The following is a 15,869-nucleotide window of genomic DNA, read 5'->3' on the forward strand; positions in this document are numbered from 1 at the left end:
TTTTTTTGCCTAAGCTAGTGTGGGTAGGGTTTTGTTACTTGTCTCCAAATAGCTTTGACTGAGACAAGAAGATTAGCACTTGGTAACTAACATCTTATTGGTGCATCTGAAGTACAGAGAGAGGGGCACCTGGCTGGCTCAGTTGGAGGAGCATGCAACTCTTGATCTGTGGGTCATGGGTATAAGTAAATTTAAAAGGTAAACAATAAAGAAATATATATAGGGGCACCTGGGCGGCTCAGTCAGTTAGGCGTCTGACTTCGGCTCAGGTCACAGTCTCATGGTTCGTGAGTTTGAGCCCTGTGTCGGGCTCTGTGCTGACAGCTCAGAGCCTGGAGCCTGCTTCGGATTCTGTGTCTCCTTCTCTCTGCCCCTCTCTCTCTCTCTCCCTCTCTCTCTCAAAAATAAACACTAAAAAAAAATTTAAAAAAAGAAATATATATATATGTATGTATGTGTATATGTGTGTGTGTGTGCATACATTTATATATGTATGTATACTTTTCTTACAGACGGAAAAGTACTGTGAAACAAATCTAAGCTAAGGCCTAGGGATGGGAGTCAAAAGTCCAGGTAAATAACAGAGGAGAAGAAAATGAACTTTACAATCTCACAATCAACTTCCACCTTAGCAGTAGTTTAGTAAGAGGTAGGCATGAAATTTAGTGCATAATCCTTGTTCTCAAGGATTTTACTATAACACTGCTGATCTGGAACTAATATTTTTCCCAAATAGATTCCTTTTTTAATGTTTTATTTATTTTTGAGAGAGCGCAAGTGGGGGAGGGGCAGAGAGAAAGAGGCACAGAGGATCTGAAGCAGGCTCTGAGCTGACAGCAGCTAGCCCGATGTGGGGCTTGAACTCATGAACCACAAGATCATGACCTGAGCCAAAGTCGGACACTTAACCGAATGAGCCACACAGGTGCCCCCCGAATAGATTCTTGATGGCAGCTATGTATAATTTATAAAGGGTCACCTGTTTTAAATAAGTGGAACAAAGTTAACTACTTCCAGGATAACTATTACATAACTAGGAGTGAAAAAAATATTTAAAGGAGTGGCTCTCCCATTTTTATGGGTTTACTAAATTTTAAAGAGTAATTATGAGATTGTCTTGTTCACGCAGATGTGTTTAAAATTCTCTGTGTTCATGTATTTAACCTCATCCCCTTCAGAGACTCTATCAACTTTATCTTCAGGTACTTTTTACCCACTGAGAGACTTTCCATCTGTGGTTTTGATCTTGAAACCACTATTTTTCAGAGAATCAAAAAGGACCCGTTTACACATCAAGGGTTATTCAGGCTTTTCAGACTTCAGATAATAGCCATATGCTGTGTTTTTCACAGTGTGTCATGTTGTGCTTTAATGAGTGTGATCTCTTTTTGTATTTGGAATTACTTAAGGCATATCAAGCAAGCAGTAATGGGCTTAAATAAATTAAGTTGTCTTTCATGTTAGACCTCTTGGGGGATTCCTCAGTACTATATGGCTGAAAATAGAACCTAGATGTTCCTAACTCCCCACCAGGAAGTCCGTTAGATCTTGCTGTGCTCAGGTGTTTGGCCCTCCATGATGGGAAGAAAGTGCCAGCAAGGTGATCTGACAGATGCCAGGGCATCACCACAGGAGTTATGGTGAAGAAGATTTGAATCGAGATCAGAACCTCAAAGAAGCAGCAGAGCCCTTCAGAACAGTACTCATCAAATGGTTATTTTAGGGGATAGTTTTAACTTGACAAAGGTTTCTTGTGAATTTTTCCCTTTTGTTTATATATCACTCCCTATTATACACTGTTGTTAACAAAGGATACACCCAAAGAATCCCTTAACTTACAGGACTCTAGAAAAAGAGGATCCTTTTGCCCAATTTAAATTAAAATTTAAAATATTTTTAAACATTCATGTTTTCCTGATTTGACAGTAATATATCTTCACTGTGGAACATGAGGGTCAGGGTGGAGGATACAAAGAATAATAATAAACATTTAAAATCCCATCAGCCCAAGCCACTGTTTTCATTTCAGCCAAATTTCTTTCAAGCTTTTTTTTTTTTTTTTTTTTTTTTGCCTATGCATATGTATGTAATCTTCTTGAGGTTTTAAAAAAAGTTCAAAACCATGGCTAAGCCTTTTCCACATTATTGCAAACTATTTGTAAACAATCCTTTCCAAGGTTGGTACACCTATATACGTTAAGAATAGAATAGCTCAGCTGAGAGAATATTTAAATGGTTCTTCTTGGTGTTTTGAAGTTCAGTGCAGCTATGAGTTTGGAGACCTGCAGATGGAGAGAACAATCCTTTCTCCTCTCTCTTCTTCCTGCAGTTTAAATGGAGACTAAATCTGCTTTATTAGCTGAATGATGTAGGCTGTACCTTGTTGTGGAGCTTCTTGCCAGAGATGATGGTGTTCATCTTTTCCATGTGCTTGTGGTATGGAAGTAATTGCCAGGCACAAGTCACATTTCTCAATGATGGTCTAAGCTACCATATTCATGATGGGGTATTAGCTCGTGTTGGTAATTACCCGGCCAGAAACATAATTTTATTGTATTTTATTTATTTATTTTTAAATTTTTATTTGCTTTTGAGAGAGAGACAGAGAGACAGAGTGTGAGCAGGGAAGGGGCAGAGAGAGAGGGAGACACAGAATCCGAGGCATGCTCCAGACTCTGAGCTGTCAGCACAGAGCTCTACGTGGGGCTTGAACCCACGAACTGTGAGATCATGACCTGGGCCTCAGTCAGATGCTTAACCGACTGAGCCACTTAGGCACCCCCAGAAACATAATTTTCATGACTGTTCTATCAGTCCGGCTTCTTGGCTACCACTCTACCTAATTAATTAAAAATTTAAATATGATTAATAATATAGTAACATTGTTTGGTGACAGATGGTGACTATACTTATCACAGTGAGCACTGAGTAATGTATAGAATTGTTGAATCAATGTTGTACACCTACAACTAATATAACTTATGTTAATTATACCTCAACAAAAAATAAGTACAATTTAAGAGCCACGTCACATTAAAAAAAAAGAGAGAAGAATTTGGGGATATTTATTCTGGGAAGTGATATCAGTTGTTTGGAGATTTGAAATCTGTCATGAGGAAAAGAGCTTAGAATACTGCATATAGCCCTGATGGACTGAATGGGCCCCATGGGATAGAAATTATAGTTGAGGATGTTAGTGGAGAAAAAGTAGAGAATGAAAGAGTAAAATCTTTGCTCTCCAAGCATCAGAGCTGTCTGAAAATGCAATAATCTTTGGGAGATAGTAAGTTCCCCATCCCTGGTGGATGGCCACTTAGCAGGAAGGTTTGAAAGGGGAAATGCCAGTGCTATGGGTGCATTTGCACTGGGTGAACATCAGGGTATCTTCAACCCTAACCATTCGTGATTCTATGAATATATTGAATATCTGGACATATAGGGCAAACTCCCTCCCCTCCAAAAGTTGCGAGTCAAAACACTTGGGAAATCATTAAAAATTTCTTGGTGATGCATAATTAAGTGCCAAAATCAATGTTGTTAACATAACAGCCAAAAGAATCCCGAGTAAGGCTTGGAGTTGATGCTAGAAATGGAATGTAAGTCCTGATGTGGTCCCATGTGTTAGACAGAAAAGAAAGAACATTCTTGGTGAGATGGTATACTACAAGATGGAGAGTAAAAGCCCCAGATCTTTTATTCAGCCTTCATTAAAATTTGGAGGGGAAAAACAGTCATACATCACAACAACAATATTCTAGCAAGAAAACCAGAGAGGAAAACTCTGATAGAACTGCTTTTATTTTTCTTATTTTAATTTTTTTTAGAACTGCTTGTAAAAATGTTATATCCTGAGGATCATATTTTAATAGGAAAAGGAGAGGGGTTAGGAATATTTATAAATCAGTTACCTTAGAGTTACAAAGAATAAAGGTAGGACAAAGGTTTTATGTAAGATTTATCCTTATTTCTTTGGTGGCAGGGAATAGAATTTCTAGCTAGTTTTAAATTTTTTGTTTCGTTTGTTTTACTTTTGAGAAGACAAGAGTTTCCCCTCAAAAGTGGGAGTGTGTTTATAATCATTTCCCAAGGATTGCAACCTTTTCTGAAGGCTGTGATTGTTTGCTATGGAAAACTGTGTCTGTTATTGCCATGTTTGTTGTAGAGAATTGTGCTTCTTTTTCTGAGGTTATATACTACACTTGCCACAGGTCAAATTTCTCCCTTTCCTTGAGTTAATTAACATGTTGATCATGACCACTGATCTTGTTATATTTGATCAAAGCAGCATATAAACAGTGTGAATTCTGTTGCTAAGATAGGGAGAAAAATCCCTTTTAGACCTTTCTCCTTACATGGTGTATAAGTTTTAAAAACATATTTTTTAATAGAAGATGAATTTTCAAAACCAATGCAAAAATCAAGATTCTTTGATAGATCAAAGGATTGGAGTTGGGAGACCTCATATTTTGTTCACCTAATGGTGAGTGGGGTTGGAACGGCACATAGGTGTTGGGGAAGTATGTGACAGACACCAATGTTGTCTGTGTGAGCGTTTATGGTTAACATAATACAGAAGCAAGGGTATGGGTTTTGTACATAGTACAGGAGTCATTTGAATCCTGGTGAAGTAGGCTGATTGCATTGATGCCCCCAGTTAATGGCTTCCCTGGACTCATGCCCAATACAATGTGACTTTGTAGCTCTTCCCATACCTTGAATCTTGGCCAGTCTTATGACTTGCTTTGACCAATAGGGTAAGGCAGAAGGGATGTTGCACCAGTTCTGAGCCCAGGTCTCAAGAAGCTTTTGTTTCCCCTCCTCCTCCTTCTTCTTTTTCTCCTCCTCCTCCTTCTTCTACTTCTTCTTCTCCTCCTTTTATTTCTCCTCCTTCTCCTTCTCTCTCTCCTTCCCTCTCTCTCTCAACCTTGCTTGTACCACAAGAATGAGCCTGAACCAGTCTGCTGAAGGATGAGAGACCACATGGAGTAGAGCCCAGATGTCCCAAACCCCACTGGGCAAGATTGACGTACAGCCAGCCTCCAAACATGTTGAGAGGGCCATCCAAGATCAGAAGAACTATCTACTGATTCCTGGCTTGTAGTCTTCTGAGCAATAATAAATGATCCCTATTTTAAGCCACTGAGTTTTGCAGTGGTTTTGTTTTGCAGCAATTGCTAAATGATGCACCTGGTTCAATTAGTTACTAGCTGTGTAATCTTCAGGAAGTTACTTCTCTGAGTCTCATTTTGTTCATATGTGCTTAAATATCTACTACAAATTATCTCTTTTAATCATCATCATAACCTTGTGATGTGTGTGTTATTCCCATTTTACAAACTGATTTTATAAAGTGTAAGTAATTAGCTCAAGTTCACACAGTAAGTTGACAGCCATACAATTTTCTCATAAAGAAAGTCAAATTTATAAGCAACCTTAGTGACAAATTCTAAAAATGTGATCTGAAAGGTGGAGAGGCTCATTTATATTTAAGAGTATTTCGCTTAAGTTGAGTAATACAACTCGTCAGGGCAAAAAAGACAACCCACCGTCTGGATGCAGTAAGGGTGGGCGCTGATTGTTTTGTCTGCCATTCTGTTCCCAGGGCCTAGCAGAGTCCACAGCACATTAGTAGATATCAAAAAAAATATTTTTTTGAAAAAATTACTCCATGAATGAGTCCTGATGGTACATGGAAAACATCATTTATTCTAGGGCCTGAATCAAAAATTCATGGGTTTAACTTGAAGCCTCCGACAGATAGAAATGAAAATACCATCCTTTTTCCCCCGCATGATCTCTCTCAAACCAACGTACAAAAAAACTGTCCCCCACATGATTCAGGAAGCAGCATAGAATGTGGGAGCAAGGAGGGAAGGGGGTTTTAAGTGTTATCTACCAAAAGCCACCCCTAAGCTTGAAAATCACTTCAGTACCTTGTAACAATTCCCCAACACATACACCCACTTTCCTACCCCAACAGTTCTACTTAGAATCGCTAAAGAGAGGCCTCACTACTACATGTGTGTATCCCTTTGTGTAGAGACCAGAGGGGGAAATTAATAATCCATTAATTTGGATTCCATGAAGTAAACCACAATGGATCTGCAGAAGGTGTGGATCAGTATCCAGAGAGGACTCAAGATTCCTGAAAAGAGCAGATAGGGGTTGATGGAAAGGGGTCTTGATACAAATTTTCTTCATCTGTAGGCTGCTAGAGTCTGGACTTTAGTCCATGACAGGGAAGAAATAAAAGCAGGAAATAAAGGGCAGGCTCAATAGGTTCAACAACCAAATCTCAAATTGCTTGAGTAGAGTCTTTAGTTGCCCTTTATCTGTGCTGCCAGAACGCTTCCTCCTCTGCCTGCAGAACCACCACTTGCTTCTCAGTCTTCCCAACTGGACTCAGTTCCCTAAAAGCAGGGACCACAGCTTCTTTCCTGCTCCTTGCCTAACCTCAAGAAGAAGGCTTGCCTGAAGGCAGACGCTCTCCATGAATTAGTTGGGCATTTGCTCATGTCTCGCAGATTTGGGTAAAATCCAAGAGTAAACTTCTTTTTACCTTGCTGACCTCATAGGGACCTCAGGAAAATCCAGTGGAGGTTAGTGTTCTGAAAACTAGGAGTGCTTCATATTAGCCAGCTTGATTTGGGGGCAACTTGGCTCTGATGTCCTCTCCCAGAGTGACAGGTGTGCACAAACACAGGATGAAATTCCATCACTAAAACAGAACTATCTCAACAGGCTGAGGGTGAGTAAAGTTGCCAGCTTCTCAGACCATTGCTGGGATTGGTGATATTTATTCATTCATTCAACATTTATTGAGCACTTTCTATACACAGGGAGGTATGCTCTGTTGGGGACACAAAGACTGAAGACAGAGAAGGTAGATGGCTGTGGTAGAGTAAGAGAAAACAACCAGAAGTGGGCAAGTAAATTAGGGTGACAGTTCAGCAAAGTGTTATCGTGGTTGTGGTGAGGGTGGGGGGAGGTTTGTCCTGACTTATCCTGACTCTTACAGGAAAAGTGGGCATTGGCCAGATTGACAAAGAGGATCAGAAATTCTTGGAAAGGGGAAGACTATGGCGAAGGTTGAGAGGTGTTTTACACCAGGCTAGGAAGCAAATACCCATTCTTGGCTCTCCCTGGCCATGTTTACCCTGAGAACTTGAGTTTGGGGATATCAGGGACATATCCATCATGTTCACCTCTGTTTCTCCAGTACCCACTAGAGTGCCTACATATAATAAATACAGAATCATTATTTTTTGGATGAATTAATTCCTGGAGGAATGAGCAACTGTGGATATTGGTGAGTAAATATTATTTTATGCATGACTGTAGAAAGAATGGATGTTTTGCTTAGTGTTACCCATTGCAGATAAATTTGTTTGAACAGTAGTTCAATTACGTCAAGAGTAATTGCCCATTATTACAGACATAGAGAAATTATTTCTAGAGAAATAAGCCTAAGTTTCAAAGCATAATTACCTCTGACATTAAGTGACTTCTCTGTGGACTCCTTTCTGACAACAGAAAATGAAAAGTTCCATAATACGGCAATAGTGACTCACTCTTCCATCTGAGGGTGTTACTCCCAGCTCGAGTATGACGTTTGCTTAAAAGAAACCACCCCCATTCTGAACAAATATGACATTTGGACAAGTCTTCAAGGATGAACATTTTATTGGAATATAGGCACTTGGCAGAGTAAATATGTGGTTACAAAGTGCTTTTAAGTTTATTTGCTTTATATAGTGACCAGAAAAACCCATCCACAGTGTAGATTTTATTCTTGAAGTTACAGACTTCAGAAGGCAGGTCCCCAAACCCTGGGTAAAGTAAGAAGACACACGTAGCTGACTTTTTTTAACCTACTGAATCTGTATTGCTTTAATCAGTAATGCCCTTCCCCTCCCCATAGTAAAATTGCTATGTAGCATATAGCATTTAGCACTTTTTATAAAGAATGAAAATCACTCATCTGGCAGAACTGTGAAACCCTCTGAAATCACCGACTCCAGTCTGGAGGGTCACAAAACCAGACTTAAGAATCTTTGCAATAAAATGTAGAAGATCAGGCCCAAAGACCTGCAGTTCCTCACACTCAGCCTCTTTATAAAAGCTTTTGGACAGGTCGGAATCTTATCCTTGTGATTTCCAAAATATTTTTTTTTGAAAAGAGAGTTTTCTCTGCGTGACTCAAGGCACCACTGTCTCCACTCTAAGCTGCAAAGGAAAAAATGACAAGCCAAATTTTTTCAAGGAAAACATTCTCTTTGTAAAAGGTCAATAGTAACATAGCTCATTTAAAGTCATGGGATTTTTGCCAAAAACCATGTCCTGAGGTTTTATGCATTTCTAATGGATTTGCCCATAGGAGAGATCCCTAGAGCAGCCTGCAGAAGCCTTTCATGCTGCTCATTTAAATTACAATAACCTTGCTCTAACCTGGAAACCACTGAATCAACATGAACAAGTCTATTAAAAACAAGACAAGCTCATAGTAATATGGAGCTATGCCATTCGACATGTTGAAATGAATAAGGAATATTTTTAACGAACGTTAGTTTCCTGTTCCACCTTCAAACAGAACAATCATCCCGCTTAATCTAGTGAACTTGTCTTTTGTGAAATCTGTACAGAAAAATTATTTGTATTGTCAGCTATATCCTCCCAGCACCCTCTGGCCTACAAGATGAGGAAAGAGAGGTCACTGATGTTCATCCATCCAATGCAGTGAGATGTACTTTCTTTAGGGTTGGAAAAATCTCTTAGTTTTCCGAGGGGTCCAAGAAGCCCTGAGGTGAGCAAAGGGAGGAAGGTGGGAAGCTCCAGCATGGGCTCCTACTGAGCGCATGTACCTCCTTGCTCGCTGACTTCTCCTGGAGAGAGAAGGGCAGTCCCGGGTGGGGCTGGGCACTGCTCCTTTGGCTCCTGGCCTTACTGGGCAGCGCATCTGACCATCTGGCTGTCTGCCTCTTGGACTTTGGACTCGCCTTAAGGGAAGACTCCCCAAAGGCAAAAAGTCCAATTAAAAATGTCTCCCTGCCTGACAGCAAGCCCCAGATAGCCCCGGCACAGCAGCGTGGCGGGCGTTCAGTTCTCACATTTCCTGAGCAGCTTGACGCGTGCCAGTGCTTATGCTCAGCACTAGGGATATGAAAGTGGCTTGAGAAGGCAGTGAGCCGTTACTCAAGGCTGTGTCTCCCTAGCAGGAAGCACACATGATTAATAAACCCCAGTTTCTGTCCTTGAGCAGAGGGGCCCCCGGAAGAGACGGGAAGTAAATAGAATTTCAATACTCTATGCTAAATGCAAGGATATGAGTGAACACTGGGTACTGCAGGGGACCAGGGGAGGAGTGGCCTCTGCCTTCTTTCCCTACAAGGAGATCCTTCATAGATGTGAAGATCTAAACACCCTAAGAGAAGTTATAATGATTCAATATGAGAATATAGTTATACTGATTATTCTTCATTCTTTGTGATGTAGAAACCTAGAAATTCTTCCTGGGGAGGTGGACAGAGCTATATTTTAATTCCTGGTTAAATAGTTAAACTGTGGGATAAAATAACTGATATAAATTTGCTGATGATGATCAAAACAGGCTTTTAGGACAATAAGTTGGGATCTAATGCTAAAATTTATGCAAGGAAGTATCAACAGGTAGTTCCTGGGCCAGAAGCTTTTAAAAAATAACATGGTATTTTCTTGAAGATTAGAACACATCTTTTTAATCTTTTGCAAGTAAGTCCTTTAACATTAACAGTTATCATTGGTCACGATCCATCGAGAAGATGTATCTGTGTCTATTTCCATTAAGGTGTAAGTTCTGGGAGAGAGGAACTGAGTCTTTTTCACTACAGCATCTCCAGTGCCGGGGACATAATTGGGACTCAGTTAACTTGCTGCATGATCAAACAAATGATTTCCACTTGGGGTGACATCTTTGGAATTTGATATTGTACAACTTGGCTTTTTTCTTTCTCTCTTTCGCTGTCCACCTGCCTTTCTTTTTTCTTCTCTCTCCTTCCTTCCTTCCTTTCTTCCTTCCTTCCCCATTTATTCACCTTATTCCCCCTCTGGGAATGAACCAGGTCTGCTGAATGGATAGACAGAAAGTTGTCATGGTTTGAAAATGGACATATTTTTTTTCTTTAAATTCCCATAGGCCTTTTAATTTATGCTAGACAAAGCACCTTTATCTTTTCTTCTTCTTTTTTGTTATTACTATGCCTAGCACAGCACGTGGCATACAGTAGCTTTCAAATAATGCTTGTTTAATTGGTAGTCTTTTACACTCGGTAATTAGCTAAGCTCTCTCTGCACATTCTAAGACTAATTTGGAATGCTTTCAGGCTTACACATGCCAAGGAAATTTTCTTGCCTCATCTGAATTTCCCCAAAAGGTGATTAATTAATAAGAATCAACACGATTAATTAACAAGACATTGATAGCGGAATTAGTAACAGGCTCAGACAGTCCCACAGACCACAACGTTCCTCTGTTTCTGCTCAGCTCCCCATGGGCTCTCTCAGGCATAACGTCTCAGGCGCTGTAGGACTGCCCACAGCAGGGTGACCAGTGCTCGCCACCTACCCTTTCCTGCGGTCTGACTGTGGATGAATGCTGAGTCCTTCAGGGACAGTGAAGTGGGGATAGTAGACGGTGAAGCTGGATTTACAATACACATTTGCATTCTTACCCAAAATTAAAAAGCCTTAAAGTGCATTAGAGGAAAATGTGCAGTGTATTGGCAACCGTGCTCCCACTGTTTTCTTCATCTTCGCTGGAACACCACTGCTTCCCTTAGACACCCTCAGCTGCCTTTCACCCCAAACACTCCATTACTTTGTAATTCCTATTAAAATGCTAACGCAGTAATTCATGGTAGAACTGTTCAATTCCACAAAGGTCTGCCTCAGTGCACATGCCCGGTGTGCATATCCTCTGGTTTCATTACACACACTAAGTACTTAATTTTGTTTTTTTGTTTGTTTGTTTGCTTTTTATGGTAACAACTTGCGTGTAACCCCTAAGCATACCCATAACCATTAACCTCTGGCTGAGTTTGTGCAAAGAAATACTTATGCCAAATTGCCCCTTTCACTCTTCTGAGGGTCGCCCTAGGGTACTCTCCCCGACGTCTTGTGAATCTAGCAGATCGATGTTTGGAACATTCTCCACCACCCACTGACACTCATGAACACCAGCAGCCTGAATCTGCTCTGTCTCCACACTGGCAGCAGTCTGGGCCATGCTGCTATTCCCTCCCACCGCTTCTTCCACAGAAACCTGGCTCTCACTGGGGCACGTGTGGTCAGCCCTGGAAATGCAATCTTCTTGCTGCCCGGCCTCACCCTCCACAGTGGATACAGCCTGGGCCTCCAGTCTGGAAGCCCTGCCTGTGAGCTCGCTCTCAGCGGGCTCCCCGGCCTCTGCTTGCTGCTCTGTGGGGTCTGGGCGGCTGTCACCCTGGGTGAGCCCTTCACAGATTAGCTGAGCCTCCACAAATCCCCCCAACTCCACCCTGCCAGCCTCCGCCTCCGGAGGGGGAGAATGGGCCTCCCTCTCACTGACTTCATTCTCTTCACAGCTGTGTTGGCTGGAGGCAGCTGCTGGACCGGCCTCTGTGTAGGTCTGAGTCGTTTCCTCTAATTTTTCAATTTCTTGGGGAACAAGGGTCTCCTCGTTTGTATCTTTTTCAATCTCAAGGGTGGCAGATTCCACTGGTACCTCAATGGTCACTGTCAACAAATTTCTGAGCTCCTTTAAGGAGCCTGAGGCAGAGCTGGATTCTGGCTTTTCGCAGGTGGGCTCTCCACCCTCAGGAGCCCCTCCAAACTCCAGCTCTGGTGAGCATGTGCCCAGGGCTCCTGCCGTGTCCTCTGCAGCCACAAGATCTACGACAGGGCCATCCATGCCTGCAATAATCACCTGTCCATTCTCACCCGGGGGAGGGTCGGGTACAGGAAGAGAAAGGCTTTCTTCTTTGGCCAACGGACTAGGGACCCCAGGCTGCTTCTTTTCCCCTGACTCCTGGAATACTTCATTACTCAGGGACTCACTATCTGAAACTCCTGGCAGAATGGCCGAGGCTCTCCTGGCAGGGCTGGCCTGGTTTGACCCTGCAGGGGTTTTTAGATCAGTTAAGCTGGACACGCTTTCACTGGGCAAGGCCATGTTGTCTTCAAATAAGTTGTGTTTCTTCAGGATAGCAGCTTCCTTTATCACTGAGAGAGACCAGAACACAAAACATGACATTAACACTCTGCCCTGGCCACCCTGGGGTTTCTGATTTTATCCAGAAGCCAAGCTTCCTTCCCAGCTTTTCTGGCTATCCACATACATTTCTCGACTTCAAATTCCAGTTTTTGTTCACCCTCTTCCAGCTGTCCTTCCCTGACGACCAAAAGCCCACAAACTCATTCCAAACTCTGGACCTCTGTAGTGTTCATTCATTCATTCCTTTGCTCATTCATTTTTTCAAAGTGGGCATCAACGATGGGACAGACTTTGAGAATCCAAAGATGAATAAAGTACGGCTTTTGCTTTCAAGGAGCGCGCAATGTAGAATAGTATCATCTGTAGCACTCATGGAGGCCCCAGTGCAGGGGCAGGCCTGACATTTCTCTGCTTCACCTCCCAGTCTAGTCCTGAATGTGTAACGTGTACTCCGTACTGAGCATGCAGAGAGAGCCCTGTTGACCTGTAGTGTCTAGAATGAAGACCTGTGTGCATCCACTCAGTCTTAGAGGCCTTGAGAGGACTACAAACAGTAAAAATAATGATAGCGGCTGACAGTTTGACCTCCACTATAGCTGTGCCAGTTGTATAGTGCCCAAAAGGATCACACTCAAGGGGGCGCCATTCGCTCCAGGATCAGCGCAGATGTGTGTAGTCAGCAAAATTCTCCAGCACCTGGCAGCAGAGCACCCTACTCTGATAAAATCAGTGTATCACGGCGATTTTTTGACAGAGAGCAATCAAGTGTCTGGAGAACGGGAGCCATTTCCTAATTGGCTCAAAGGTGCCACGGTGGACTGGCCTTGAGCGGGCCCCTCCTGTCACACACTGTGCTGACATCTTTACATTTTTTATCTCGTCGGATTGGCTACTGTGACCTGGGGCTTGTGCCTGGCCAGTTTTCTTTGTGGAGGGTTTTTGGGGATACTAACACCTTCTCCACGAAGACCAGATACGTTTCAGGCCTACGGTTTCAGGGAATGGCCCTGTCCGGCGTATTTCTATCAAAGTTTTCCTGTCCACGGTCCCATCACAAGCAAGGCCTCAGTCCACGGATAGTGGACACGGAGCACTGTGTCGGCACCCCGTGTCTGCTTCTGTCCAGCTGACGGGAGGTGAGGAATGTGCTGAGGGAGCAGCTGGCAGCCCTTTTTCCTGGATTCACCTCCTCCTGGCTCTGGGAGGGGCTGTGAGTCTGTGGCTAAAAGCACCTGTTTTCCTTTGTTTCTGTCTGGAGCAGCCGGAGGAAGACAGCTGTTCATGAGACAGTCCAGCCTTAATCTCCCCAAACCTCGGTTTTCTCTGAAAAATGAAGCTTGAAATTCCTGTCTCACAGAGTTCTTATTGATATTCAAAGAAATAATATCTAACGGGCCAGCACAGTGTGTGCCAAACCATGAACCTCGGTCAAGGTCAGTATCCCTCTCTCTTTCCTCTCTGTCTCCCCAACAAACCAGTATCGATTGCTTCTTCCCCTTTCATCCCTGTTGAGACACCTCACTGGCCTCGCTGGGTCCCCTTTGAGGGGTACTCCCATCTATCTGGTGTCCCCACTCTCGGCACCAAGTAAATCTTCCTTACCTTTCAGGGTTTCGTCAAGGAGGCTCTGATGTAAAATCTCCTCATAGACATTTTCAACGTGAATCATATTGGTGTGATCTGCAAAAATGAACTGCTCGTATTTCTGGAGCTCCTGGGAGGGTGAGAGATAGGAAGACAGAGGACAAGGCATGAGAGGGCAATTTGTAGAGGAGGTACAGAGAGTATGGCTCCCACTCGTGACCCCCTCCTCGGAGAGTGGGGCGCTCAGCCGTCGGTCATTCCCTTCCTTTTCCCCAGGCACCAAGGCACCATTTCCTGTACTGCGCACACAGATTTTGATCATCTCAAAGCCCTGTCGGTGGGTCAGTGGGTCTCAAGGCCCTCCTTTTTTTTTCATCACAACCAAAATGCTCCCTTCTTCCTCTTTTTTTTCCTTTTAAACTCCAACAGGACTTTACCAAGTAAGTTACACACGGTAAAATGTACACAGTTTATAAGTGCATCTCAGTGATTTTAAATATATTAACTAAACCCACGTAACTATAGCCCAGATCATGACAGAGAACATTTCCAACACCCTGTGCATTTTTTCCAGCCTATAGCCCCACCAAGAGATAAGCATTACTCTGATATCTGTCACAATAGATTAGTTTTTCTAATTCTTGAACTTTATACAAATTGCATCACATCTTCTTGTGTATTTGGTTTAGAGATTCATCCGTGTTGCTGCCTGTATCAGTAGCTCACTCCCTTTTATTGATGAAAGGCATTCACTATATGGGTGGACTAAAATTGTTTAGCTATACTCCTATCGATGATGTTGAGATTTTTCCATTTTTAACTATTATGAATATAATTGCTATAAACATCCTTTGCATGATCTTTTTGGATTTAGGGGTTTATTTATCTTAAGTTCATACCTAGAAGTGAAATTCCTGGGTCCCTGGACTAGATATTTAACTTTATTAGGATGGGGCCTTTTTCAGGTGTGGGGAATCTCTAGTCAAGAGTTCTTCAGGAACATTCTCTTCTTTCCCTCCAACTGGCCCTGACACTCATTGACAAACCTAGGCAGGATGCAGAAGCCCTTAACCCTTCCTGCTTTCGGAGAGTTTCCAGATGGCTCGAGGACAGCAAGGGGTCAAAATGTACCAAATCATATCCCAGTTATCAGCATGAGGACACAGAAGGGATCAAAATGTACCAAATCACATGCCAGTGATGAACTCAGTTATCCTTACAGCTGATGGTGCTGGAAGGGCCCCAAGGGCCAGGGCCTTAGCAGCGGGATTTGATGCTTTTCGCCTGAAGGGACAGGATTTACAGCAGGTGATCAGAAGCCACTACATGCAGACAACTCAGTGCTATAGGACTTGGGGGCCTGTTGTTCAGGACCAGGTCACAACAGGTGATAATGGGGTCCCTTTATATCCGCCCTAGAGCAAAGCCAAAGGATTGAAAAGGCATGAGCTTCCATGACCCTGAGAGGGTCTGTGAGGCAGGACTGACACACAGACAAGAACTGTGTGGAAAGAGCACTGCCCAGGAGGCTGGAAACTGCCCTGGATTAGCTGTGGGACCTGAATAAGTCATGTCACTGCTCTGTGCCTCTCCCTTCCTCTGCAAAGCGAGGGCCACAGGCTCATGTCTGCAACACCCTTTCATCTCCCTAGGTGGTCTCCCATTCTTTACTCCCCTGACTGGTGCCTAAGGACTAGGTGAAAACATGACTCTGGGACATCCTCCCTGACCCCATAAGCAGAGCTGGGCACCCGGCTCAGAACCGTGGCCATTGCTCTTCCCCATAAGGCCACTGCTGTGCTCATCACATGGCATACTATATGCCTGTCCATGCCTGTCAGCTGCCTCTAGGCTATGAACTCCAGGACAGCAGGGACATTGGCCTAGCACAGTGCCTGGATCACATTTGATACATATTCAATACATGTTTGTGGAATAAACAGCAGGCCTTTAAAATTTCAAACAGCTAAATAAGTGTGTGGAAAGGAACAATTTCTAGGGATGTTTATACTGTCGTGACATGTCTGGCTTTATAAAATAGGTCTTCTATATTGAACTG

General features: G+C 43.0%; 1 protein-coding gene and 1 long non-coding RNA gene across 4 annotated transcripts in view; one reads left to right on the plus strand and one right to left on the minus strand.

Moving 5' to 3' along the window:
• The window catches only part of LOC109253819 (uncharacterized), a 41,187-nt gene that overhangs the window by 17,604 nt on the left and 7,714 nt on the right, over nt 1–15,869 (plus strand). For 2 of the 3 annotated variants that reach the window (XR_002074544.2, XR_002074543.2), the window contains one exon: nt 4,942–5,140. The exons of the other annotated variant lie outside the window; for it this stretch is intronic. This is a non-coding gene — a long non-coding RNA (uncharacterized LOC109253819). Of the gene's footprint in view, nt 1–4,941; nt 5,141–15,869 lie in introns of those variants that run through there. 3 annotated transcript variants of the gene reach the window in all.
• NIBAN1 (niban apoptosis regulator 1) overlaps nt 7,666–15,869 on the minus strand; it is a 151,952-nt gene continuing 143,748 nt past the window's right edge. Inside the window, exons 13-14 of the mRNA XM_019427078.2 lie at nt 13,829–13,940; nt 7,666–12,234 (exon numbers count right to left, since the gene is read on the minus strand). Of these exons, the coding sequence (XP_019282623.2) occupies nt 11,108–12,234; nt 13,829–13,940 (1,239 nt within the window). The 3' untranslated portion in view covers nt 7,666–11,107. The remainder of the gene's footprint in view (nt 12,235–13,828; nt 13,941–15,869) is intronic.

This window comes from Panthera pardus, unplaced genomic scaffold (genome assembly GCF_024362965.1).
Source record: "Panthera pardus isolate Hobbes unplaced genomic scaffold, ASM2436296v1 HiC_scaffold_21, whole genome shotgun sequence".
NCBI lineage: Eukaryota > Metazoa > Chordata > Mammalia > Carnivora > Felidae > Panthera > Panthera pardus.